General features: G+C 35.9%; 3 protein-coding genes across 3 annotated transcripts in view; 2 read left to right on the top strand and 1 right to left on the bottom strand.

Moving 5' to 3' along the window:
* Positions 1 to 12,334, top strand: part of LOC113464216 (putative methylmalonate-semialdehyde dehydrogenase [acylating], mitochondrial) — a 102,050-nt gene that overhangs the window by 87,227 nt on the left and 2,489 nt on the right. The window lies entirely within an intron of this gene.
* On the top strand, positions 8,260 to 9,469 carry LOC108624159 (putative transcriptional regulatory protein Pmob_0807). The gene is made up of 4 exons (XM_018023261.2): positions 8,260 to 8,531; positions 8,644 to 8,887; positions 8,960 to 9,119; positions 9,207 to 9,469. The coding sequence occupies exons 1-4, from the start codon at positions 8,351 to 8,353 to the stop codon at positions 9,411 to 9,413; spliced, it is 792 nt and encodes a 263-aa protein (XP_017878750.1). The 5' UTR covers positions 8,260 to 8,350; the 3' UTR covers positions 9,414 to 9,469.
* Positions 9,470 to 12,334, bottom strand: part of LOC108624156 (uncharacterized protein DDB_G0283697-like) — a 12,412-nt gene continuing 9,547 nt past the window's right edge. The window contains exons 2-4 of the mRNA XM_018023259.2: positions 12,182 to 12,304; positions 11,922 to 12,102; positions 9,470 to 11,837 (exon numbers count right to left, since the gene is read on the bottom strand). Of these exons, the coding sequence (XP_017878748.1) occupies positions 9,731 to 11,837; positions 11,922 to 12,102; positions 12,182 to 12,304 (2,411 nt within the window). The 3' untranslated portion in view covers positions 9,470 to 9,730. The remainder of the gene's footprint in view (positions 11,838 to 11,921; positions 12,103 to 12,181; positions 12,305 to 12,334) is intronic.

The raw sequence follows: 12,334 nt of genomic DNA, 5'->3' as shown, positions 1-12,334 counted from the left end.
GAATCAGTAAATTTTATTATTTTAAATAATTCTTATTAGTCCAGGTTGCAGATTAGAACTCGTAGTAATTTTCGCGAAAACATTTATGACCGACAATGTACGAATGTTGTATGAATATAGTCTACGGGGTATTACAAAAAGATTGAGAACTGGCCTACATAGAATTGAGGGTGAAAAAGTTTTTACTGCGATGGAATACGGAAAAAAGGAATGTATGGCAGCCCGGAGGGAGGGAAGAGTGGTAAAAGGGTGAATTTAGGTCGGTAGTAAACGGAACGGGGTGAAACTGGAACGGTTGTCTCTTCTCTTTGAAGATTTACTCTTTTCTAATCTATCTCTTTCTCTCCCATCATTCTATTCTCTATTGTTAGAAAATTTTTTGTTTTCATACCCAAATAAATGGTTCGAACGTACTTCATTTTAAATCCTAATTCAAGAGCCTGGGAATTTATATCGATACGTAATTAAAAACATTCATTTTTTCACATATATCTGTTAATTATTCGCGACGTTGTATTTCGTATATGACTAATCAATACGAAAATGGCACGGCTTAATATGATAACGAAATGATGTCATATGAATTACTAATTTATATAAACGATCACAAGTGATATAGTTTAAAACAAGACACTTTTGCAATACTTAAATGAATGCGTTCATAGCGATGATAAATTAAGTATAAAATCGTTAGTGACTCACCGAAGTTGCACAATCTTATACGAGCTGCTACGAAGTGTTCGGGTTGAGAGTAGCCGGTTGAAAAATTATCCAGCCAGTTCGATCGATTGTTCGTGAGAAGATGCAAGTAGCAGCTTCACTGTAATTAAAAAAGTTTTCATTACACTACATTACGCTGTCGTACATCAAATATTAGTCACGTTCTTACAATAATATAATATTATGTGTATAAAATAATAAATTTGGATTCATAGTTAAAACTGTGTTGCATAATATCTAAGCATGCTTTACTATGACCAGAAACTGTGTTGGACTGTTATACGAATCTCGACTGAGGCAAAGCCAGTTGCTGGCTGCCTTTGCTGCTCTTTCAACAACTCTCCACCTCGTTTCATCATCTAATTTTCTCATGCACTCTCATGGTTTAATTATACGCATGCCAACTCTCTTTTATCATTTCCTCAATCCGTTTTTCCTTATAAATATAACATACGTTATATGAGTCAGTCTCAATGATTTCATTATATTTTGCAATCTTAGCTCGATTTAAAAAAGGATTTTTAACTACATTGCATATGTTTAAAGCTGTACAAACTATAAATTGCAGCATGGATTCTAAACGCTGAATCCGTCTCAGTCTTCATGTGAAATGTACATCCCACGCGTACTTTCTTAATTTCTTTTTCCGTTTTTGAGTCTGCATGACGTTTAGAGTTACGCGCGCAGAAACTCACCTCAACCTGTTGCGCGTTTTAATTCATCGTGTCCCAAAGGAAAGAGGGGCGAAACGGAGAGTGAGCTGAGGGTTGATGGTGGGAAAGAAAAAAGTGGATCGCTCCTTTCGTGTAACATTTAAACAATTCTCCCTGTGAGTAAGACCTGTTGCGTCCTCTCTCTCTCTCTCTCTCTCTCTTTCTCTTTCTACGAGCTTCTCTCTCTCTGTGTTAATTTAATGAAAAATTCAAACTCTCCCGGCTTGGAATTCCCTGGCACTACGTGTGCGAGTGTACGTGTGTCCTTAGGAATTCCTCTCGGCGTTTATTTGAAATTTGAAGACACGTAGATTCATACCACATTATACTTTTATTGTTATACAGTCGACTTTATTACTGACTATTATAAATTTTAATATTGTATTCTTGATTCATGAAATAATAAAATCAAATTGTTTACGTCTGTTGTTTGCTCGTTTCGTGTACAGATAATTTAAAGCAATTGGAATTTAATATATTTGTTTGACTGTTCATTAAAATACCATAAATTTTCATTTGAACGCCTCGTTCGTTTATACGTTTTGTAGTATCGTTTAGGACCCGTAATGGGGAGTATACGTGTGTAGTATCTGTCTCTGTCTTACTATCTTTACTCTCCCTCTTTTCTCAACCTCACACCCCTAGGTTTTCACCAAAAACGATCAGGAACCACGTCTCGTCCGTGAGTGCAACAGGTAGACAACTTGGTAACCTTCCACGAGGCGGAATTAATTTTCCCGATGCGACGCGACACGCCGCGACACGATTTCGAGTTTATCAGAACGAATAAAATTCCTATTGAAACGATGGCTGTACCCATGTGCGCATTCGCTTGGAGTAGAAGCACAAGTCAATTGTTCCGATTGAAATCTATTTGCTCTGACTTTAGACCGGGTTCGGTTTAAAACGAAAACATTGAAAAATTGCAACAATTCAATTAGATAAAAAATATCTAAATTTTATATATAAAATATTTTTAAGATTCGACGTGAGATTATACAGAATAGTTCGGTTTAGAATTATTGTACGAAAACTGTGTATAAGAGAGAAGAAAATATGGTTGAAAATAAAATAACGAGAACGTGGTTGGGAATAAAACAACAGTAAAGAGAGCCTGTAAATAAAACAACTAAAACAAGCTTGTGGAGTCTGTTTTCCGCTGATCGCGGATCTCTTTGAAATTCAACGAGCGGAATTAATGAATTAAATGAAAAACGAGAAATAATTGTTTCCCGGGGATGACTGTAACGATTTTCATTGTATGCACGTACGCGTATGTCTGTGTACTTATGTATCTCGCGTTCCAACATCTCGTATCGATTTTTCCGGAGAAGTGGATGACCCGGTTTTTGGCGCACGCTTTCTAACGCCTTTTAACCAATTGCCCAGCCACGTTGTTCCCCGCTATGTACATACAAACTATACAATTTACGGAGCTTGCGCGTGCTTTAATTGCCGTAGTTTCCCTTTAGTAGGACTTTATTACTAACTGTATCTTGTTGGAAATTATGCCCTCAAATTTATGTGATAAGCTCTGTGCAGTTTTTATACTGCTGTGCAAACCGGCACGTTTTTTTAATTACTGAAGACTTCCGACACGAATTTTATACATGAGCAAAGTGATACATGATGCAATAATGGCAATGACAATGATATATCATAATTAATATGAATATGCCCTGTTTTAAAATACAATTGTAATACTAGTTTAAATATCACTAGATTAAATTAAACAGTACAATGAAATGACATAAAATTTAATCTGAAATTAAATGACACTGATTAAAAATTGTAGCAAAACTACCTTATGTTCCGAAATTATTGCTTTTTATTTCGTATACGTTACGTACATACTTTGAGTGACTCACGTATGGTAGTTACACGCGGAGAACGTAATCCAGATAATTTCAATCTTATCGTCGGGACACAACTTTGTTTTTCGTTAATCCGAAAAAAGACCCGAGGAGGACAGAGGAAAAATTGAGAAGAATTTAGATAAAAACCGTGACACGAACTATTTGTACGGGCTGAGATAAAAATGGAAAAACGCGAGGGATCCGATGAAGATCGACCGGAGCCGAGGAAACTCGTGAAAACGCAAAAGGAGCGAGAAGCCGGTTCTCATGTCTCTGTCTCTGTCCCCGTAGCCACTGGAGCGCAGTTCGATACCAAGAACGGTTATATCCCGGCCCCCTACCCCTCTATTTCAACCCCCTTCGACCCTTATCGTTGCAAGATGGCCGACGGTGACCATAAAATGACGCCTGCGCGTTCAATTTCAACCTCTTTCCCCCTTTTACTCCTCGCTCTTCCCCTTTCCGCCGTTCTTTTTTTCCCCCCTTTCTGATTTACTGCGCATTCTACACTGGCTGCAAAAAATTATTCTCACTGTCCAGATTTTTTTATTCCGCTTCATACATCATTCCAATTAGATTTTGCATTTTTATCATTCCCATAGTAATGGCGCTATCGAATTAAAAATTGCGGTGTTTCGAGCGAAACAATTATGCAGTTAGCGGACACAATAAAGTTTTTATATCGCTCATAGTGCGATCGTTTGCGAGTTCACGGTCCCAGTTTCATTTTATTTCGTTTATAGTTTTACTTGATTTGATTTCCGTTTCCTTCCTTGCCCCCGGCAATGATAAAAACGAAAATTGAGTCCGCCGTTAAGTCGCAGCGGGTGACTCGCGCGAGTAAAAAGTAATTTCGTCGAACAGGATATTACTCCGCGTAAATAGATCGCGTTTAGGGGCACTCGGGCACCCGGGGTGCCACCGGGAGTCCATTTTGAGAGAGCCACGGGGTACCAGAGTTCTAGTCACGTTACACCATTTTCCCTTTATTTCATTTTCGATACATCTTAGGGGGTGAGAATGGAACTAATGCTGTTTCCATGTATATAGAACCAATCAACGATTTTCAATACCTAATAAAACATCTGTGCAAAATTCTGATGTACGCATAACAGATCGCATATATACGAGATGTTTATTGCAAACTCAAGTAGAGTACGATTGATTCCCAGACACGAGGATTACTGGGCTTAAATACGTCTGATGGAAGAGAAAATGTGTGAGTGAGAATGAGACGAGGGAATAAGCCAGATAGAAGGTGAATCGATTTTTTATTAACAAAGTTAGATAGTGGCTGAACGGTAAATGAGAAATTAAGTTAGTTTGCAATAACATCCACGTAACGAAGAATCCCCTCGAGAGACGACCTCTTGAATTACATCCTTTTTTTTAAACAGATGCACTCTCATTCCTAATTACGTATCTCATTTGCTTTTAAGTATCATCATTTATATTATTACGGTTGGAAACGTTCATCTGTAAAATAGATGTGAACAATTCAGAATATGTCGGTAACAAGTTGTATCGACGAGAAGGATTGAAAATAATAAAGTGATTTAAATCGAAGTAACAGTAATTGGCAATTATCGATTTTCGGTTAGAACACAAATATAAGCGCATAGGTCATCTGTTGCTTGGCCTGGCCAACAAGTGGATCGTGCGACCCCAAATTTAAGGGATCGAGAAAACTCAACCCACCCCTTCTTTCACCCCGTCACGCTTTCCATTTCCCACCGTACGCCCAACGTATGAATAGTTTCTACGTGTCCGACACCTTCGTCTCACTAAAATCGAGATTTCCCAGACACTGAGCGAATCAGTTTAATAATAAAATCTGTCAAAATCAATTAAACTGTAAACTTTATAATAGAATTACAGCGAATCTATGATATTTGTTATTAATAATAAAATGAATGAAACGATTATTTATCTATAAGACAGAGAATACGTATATATTTACTGTACATAAGAGAAGAAGACTTTCTTTAATCAACGAAGCAAAGAACTCATCACGGATATAAAATCACTGATTACACGAGGGAGGTAAAAATTGCCGGGACTGTCAAAGTTGATAGCGCGTGCTCGTATTTACATCCACTTCGTGCCGGGTTAAATGACAGAGTATATATTTCGGGGACGTCGAAATGAGAAAGTTTCCCGTGGACACATTGATCTCAAACAAAGATGCCGAGGAAATTACAGACCGTGCCCGCTGATTGGACTCCCCCTCTCAACATATTTCCAAAGTATTCGATTTTTAATCCCAAGTCCTTGAATTCGATTAAAACCGATATTATAGATTAAATGTACAAATCGACTGAACAGACCTGAATAAATTATCCCGTGCAAGAATGAATTCACATAAATTTCAATAAATTATTGTAATAATAATTTTCCAGACAGCCGTGTAAATAACTTGGAATTCCCACCGACGTAACTGATTACGTTACATGAGAACTGGAGTTCAGTCTCTTACCTGTTCGGTTACAAGAAGACGGTGAAACTATTTTAGAACTACTATTTGTTAGTTGAACGAGCGGTGATCGATATGGTTCGATCCCCCATTAGGGATACGTACGAGGACAATGGATGTCAACTGTAATTTCTTCGCAAACGTTTTCACGCGCAAACACACGTACTTACAAACGTACGTGGGGTGTGGGTGTGGATATGGATGGAAGTTTTAGCACTATGTGTTCCCATCGTTCATTAAGTTAACGATCCGTCGTTAACCTTACCTTCCTTTATTGGATACGACATATGTACACAGGTAGAGGTCCTCATATAGAAATACGTATGTACACAGTCGCTAAAAAAAAAAAGATCTCTGCTATATAAACGATTTCTCAGTTTCCAATGTTTTAACTAATTTCTAATGAAAAAATGAAAAGAGGTATTAAGATCATGTATGTATCGATGAAATGGTTCTGAATTAGACTGAAAAATATACTAAATACATTTCATACATGATTTCAAATTCGCGTGGATATGATTTCATCTTAAGCATAGAAGATTCTCAAGATTTGATAGAATAGACATTCACTTATACGATCGCCTAGTAAATTCCACACCGATTCCGCTGTACGTATGTATATATAAAAGATTTTACTGCCACTTGTGGAAAGGTCGTTTTCATTAAGAGTTTTACTGCTGGCTAAATACGTTTCGAATCTCCTTCCCGGTACAATCGCATCGAATCAAATCGAAATCGAAGCAATAAGCCGAGGCAATGAGAAGAAACGCAAAAAGATAATAACTAATTAAACAGCCCTGTTACATTGTCCAATTCTTAAGTTAATTATTCTATCAAACATTTGATTAATTATTAAACAAAGCATTGTATCAATCACTACATCAATTATTTTACGAACCATTATAAGACTCATTGTATCAAACATTGCATGAATCATTAAATGAAAGATTGTATCAATTATTATATAAATTATTCTATCAAAAATACTTTATCAACCACTACATCAATTATTTTACGAACCACTATAAGAATGATTGTATCGAACGTCGCATCAGTCATCGAAATAATTATTATAACACCAGTGCAAATGCGAGAATTGAATGTAGTTCGAATTACGAATCAGATTTTAGAAAGAAATATAAAACAAGGGGGCCATATTACACGAGCCATCCTCCGCGAAAGTCCTCCCAAGGTGGATTTTAAGAAGAACGACCACTTTGTGTGCCGGAACGTGCCTCAAGAGAGCGAGAAGAGAGGAGAAGAGTTGTCTGCGTCTACGTTCGCCTGTGTGCGCCGTGCCTATGCATCCCTATATCTATATCTGCGCCGTATCTACGTCTACCGGTCCATGTGTACGTCTACGGTCTATGTCTATGTACTTATGACGTCGAGAGGAGACCATAGGCGTCCAGACGGCGTCGTCCACGGCGCCGGGCGTCGCGGTGCTAACTAGCACACCCACGCCCCTTTATTAAACGCCGTACACGCTTCGCCCCTCGTAAAATTCAACACGAACTATATCTATTTAACTATGTATGTGTGTGTCTGCACGTGCACCTATGCGTTTAAGCACATTCTCCCTTGTAGATATTGAAAATCGTACAATCATTTAAATATAAATGTTTGAATATACTAATCCTATGTAGATTAGTATTAGAAAATATTTCTGTTTACTTTGACTGTAATAAATATATATTTTATACTATAATACATATATATATATGTAAAGAAACGAGATAAGGATGGCGTAATTGCGTGTTCGTTATAACTTCTACCCCTGGAAACAATAAAATAGAAAAAGTTTCTTTGAAGCACTTAGATACAGAACGTCGTATAACAGCGGCAACACAAAAACTAAAAATAAGAAAAGAAGAGAAAAGGGTAGGTGGATACGCAAGGGGCGGGTGATGATGAGTGTGAAAGAGAAAAAAGGGGATTAAAGTGGTATATAATGTTACGAGAATCCAGAGGTACGATGGAATTATCTATTGATATTCGTTAACCAAGTGGAGTTCAATATTCCTCATTTCTATAATTGGGCTTTCTGCATTGAAAGAGATTCGCAATTATTTCGTGAACTATAGATCGTTTTCGGACAAATGATATAGGACACAATATCTTCTAAATTAGCTAAGCAATTACGATCGTATTTCTTTGTATCAATAACAAATTAGCGTTCGGAATGTATGCTACCGCGTCCCTTGATCAGATTTCATCGCTAGATATTCTCTGATAATTTGTGTCAGATTGCTCATAAGTATAATTGGGATAATGTTCAGAGTACAAAATTTACGTTTTAGATTAAAGAAAGGCTGTTACCTGATCAAAAATCGTAAAATGTAAGATTCAACTTTGAAGAACGGTCCATTCGCACATTGCACATTTACACAAACTGGAAACTACTGATGCCAAAATTCGAAAACTTTAATTCCCTAACTAGAGAGATAAAAGAAAGTTACTAGTCATTACAGCGAAACCTCGGGCGTGAGCACTCACATTTTCTCTCTAATTTAACCACTTTAACACGATAATATAAATAATAATAATAGTAGACTATTCGTACTTAAAAGTTAACTTAAAGTTAAACTATGAAATATAAATTAAGCGTTTTATTTTACAATAAATGTAGAAGTACAATTTTCCAAGAATGCAGGAGATACGCCGGCCACAGCAAATGGCAAAATATAAAGCATACTAAAGAGACACAAGATGCAGCCAGGTCGGCATTGTTTCGTAGTGTACTGTCAAAAATGAAAGCTGTAATACTAGGTAAGGAAAGACATTTTCTTAGACAAATTTTGAACATGTCTACAATATTACCCAAGAAAATCAGTTAGTTTCTATGTATAAACTTGTAATCGTCAACTACTTTCTGTTAAAGAATCTGGAAACTCAGATCCAAATAGCAATCCTAAGTTAGCTACCTTGGTAGATCATGCTAAGAAGATCAATATGCCAGCAGCAACCTTGAAAACGTATCTAGAAAAATTTCAAAAACCTGAGAGTGGCCAGACCCACATACTCACTGCTAAAACTTCATCAGGGGTCTTATTGATTCTGCATGTTGAATCTAATAATCTTATTACGACTAAACTTAATATACAGCATATCCTAAAGAGGTTCAGGTAAATAGAATGAAAGGATTTAGTTTCTCATTCGATGTAGAATATAGATTAATTATTGTTTTTTGTGTACAGCACCAAGTCTGTGGATTTGTCTGTGCTGTCTATGTTCGACTGTATTACTTATATCACGGTTTCTAAAGACTGTACTTTTGACCAAGCAATGGAGGATGCCATAGCAGTGGATGCTGAAGATGTGAAAGAAGTGAAAGAGGATAATGTTACTTGTTTCAAAGTAGGTAGAATCGTTAAAACAGTGAATAAGTGATTATAGTTGAATGATATATTTATATCGTAATGTTATATTTGCATTCTGTTACAGTTCAGAAGTGAGTTCCTTTTTCCCAATAAGGTTGCAAGTCAACTGGCAAACCTTGGGTACAATATACTTTCCACAGAAAATGTATGTGTTCCCACGACCACGATTGAACTGGCTGATGACGAATTGTCGAAGATAGACAGATTGAAACAGAAACTTACTACCGATGTGAAGGAAATACGTAAAATAGAAGATAACATAGCTCAGTGAGAAATAGGACATTTTAATTTATATATATAATGTAATAAATAAAATACGAGATCTTGTAAATATAAAATAAAATATTTTATTGAAATTTTTAAAACATATCTTCTATCTTTAATTTTGGCTTTCATATGATAGACTGTATGAAATTATGACGCGATCTAATATAATTTCTCTTTCAATTTAAATAAATAAAAATGATTATATGTACATACGCAAGTCGCATGTCAACAGATGTTGTCGTAGACCGACAATATTTTAATGTACAAACTACTTGAAATACATACTAGCTTCTTCCTCATTCCTCAAGATTCGTACACGTCTTATTGTACACCGTATCCTTTTATTTCGTCCATATTAGATCCCGGAAAATTGTGCACTGAACTCTTATTAAACAATGACACTAACAATTTTTTCGACATCCTCGATCTTTGGTTCCGAGGACTACTTGAATTATCATTATTAGAATTATTCCTCGTAGAAGACCTCCTGTTACTACTTGAAAATCTATTTCTATTTTTATTATTTCGAAATTCAGTATTCTGTGTTGCATCGATATTATTGTCCTGTGAATACTGAATTTCTGAGCTATTCTCCTTTGGTTCGATTGTTAATTCAGTTTCCTTCGAACTGTTTTCTTTTCGACTTTCTTTATTAGGAGTACCTTTCTTAATTTCTGTTCCCTCCTCTAATTTATTCAAATCATTTGTCTTACTTACGTTAAGATTATTCTCGTCTTTATCTTTCTTCTTCTTCTTTTTCTTCTTTTTCAACTCGGTCTCGGTAAATTCTTCATGAACATCATTTTCTTTGTTTCCATCAGTTTCTGGATTAATTTCTGAATTTTGATCAATACTTTTATCTTGATTTTCTTTCTTCTTCTTCTTCTTGAGCTTTACGGCTTCTGTATCATTTTGGACTTCCTCTTCAAGTTGATCACTGCTCTTATTTTTCCTCATCTTCTTCTCTTGTAAAATATCCATTATCCTTTTTTCTTCATTTATACTTTGTTCATCTTCTTCTTCCAATCTTACGTTACCTGATTCTAAAATTATTTTTTTCTCTTCTATTGTTGTTACCTTTTTATGCTCTTCTTCAATATTTCCTTTGCACTTCTTTTTCTTGTCTTTTTTCTTAGCTCCATCGTCTTGCAACTGATTACTATCAACAGCGACCACGCTGTTGTCAATTTCAGTTATATCATCTTCAACTTTAGATCTTTTAGTCACATCTAATCCATCTTCCTCTGGAATTTCTATAATTGTTTCCAAATTCGATCTGCGACTTCTCTTTTTTCTCACATTATCACATCTGACTTCACTGATCTCGTTAATTTCGTTATCATTCACTTCCACAGATTTTTCTAGCGAAGCTAAATCCAAAGCTTCGTTTACAAAACCAGACGATGTATAATCATCATCTGGTTTAGGTTTCTTTTTATCCTTTGACTTCTTCTTTTTCTTATTCACCATCTCATTATCGTTAACTTCTGTGGGTTCTACCAACTCTAAGGCTTCGTTCACAAAACCCGACGAAATCGAATTATCATTGACTACATGATGATCCTTTTTCTTATCCTTTGATTTCTTCTTCTTCCTCTTTGTGTTCTCGACCTCGAATTTGTCCAATGTGATAAGTTTCTTTTTCTTGTTGATAGGATCAGTACTATATTCCACATGGTCATTGAAAGTTACTCTCCTCTTTTTAACATTTGTCTCATCGCTCAAATCTAAGCCAGTATTTGTTAAACCAAATTGTACCCTAGGCACTTCAAACTCTTTTCCATTAAAAGTTTCATTTACTGGTTCATTATCTACATCTAAATCCATAGCAGCGTTTACAATCCCATATTCACTCTCACTTACGCTTTCATCGCTCTTAAACTTCTTAACTTTCTTGCTTGGACTTGGTTTAATATCATCTAAAGACTTTCTTTTATACGATTTACATTTACTAGAATTAGAAACAATTTCTGGACTATCTAATTGTATACAAGGATTTTCAAAAGCATAATTGCTAGGAGAATCTTCTTTATGTCGTTGGCTCTTTTTAGTTTCCACCTTCTTTCCTACTCCTTTCGCATCTTCTTCCTCTTCAACAGACTTCGTTTCCCTCTGAACCTGCGAGGAAAATCCAAATCCAACATATTTCGTTAGTTCGCTTTCTGATTCGATTTCTTCTTGTTCTTTCTTTATCGTGGAGGTGAACTGCTGACTCTTCTTCATAAAATATTCTGCCATGTTACCACCGTTTATAGTGATCACACCACCTCTATTATCTTGCATTCCTATTTCATCTAACTTTTCCTCCTGAACAGATTCCTTATTTTTATCTTTCTTAATAATGCTCAACTCCTTCTGGCCGAATATGTTCGCCAAATCTTTGGAACTGTACTTATTTACGTCCTTGCCTCTCGTAAACTTCTGGTAGCTAATTTAAAAATAGAATTCTACCTCAATATACGTAACAAAATTATAACAATCAAAAAGAAATTACGTTTCATATAATACTTACTGAACGCGAGCACGACTTTGCTTGGATTTCAATTCCAAGGACTTCCCACTTAGCACATCATTTTCCTCGATTTTCACCACATTATGATCTTCATTCTCTTGAAGCTGTTTTAAAAACTCATTGTAGCTGTCTTGATGTTCTGTCCAAGCCTCGTCCAGGGCATCCTTCTTAAATCCAATACCTGAAGCAGATTTTGAATTTATGTAACATTTTGAATAATTTTGTGTGAATGTAAGATAACATGTAATAAACTGATATACCTGAAGTATCGTTCTTAAGTGGTACTCTAACATGCTCGGTTATACCCTGTTCACTGGCTCCCAGCCCCTTGCCCGCCGACCATCCCATTTTCTCCAACATTTTCTGCCCGAATTTATTAGAATCTGTAACATTTAATTTGATTAATAAATATT

Source organism: Ceratina calcarata, unplaced genomic scaffold (genome assembly GCF_001652005.2).
Source record: "Ceratina calcarata isolate Rehan_Ccalc_2016 unplaced genomic scaffold, ASM165200v1 scaffold299.2, whole genome shotgun sequence".
Taxonomy (NCBI): domain Eukaryota; kingdom Metazoa; phylum Arthropoda; class Insecta; order Hymenoptera; family Apidae; genus Ceratina; species Ceratina calcarata.
Note: the sequence above shows the minus strand (reverse complement) of the source record. Positions and strands in the feature narration are given on the sequence as shown.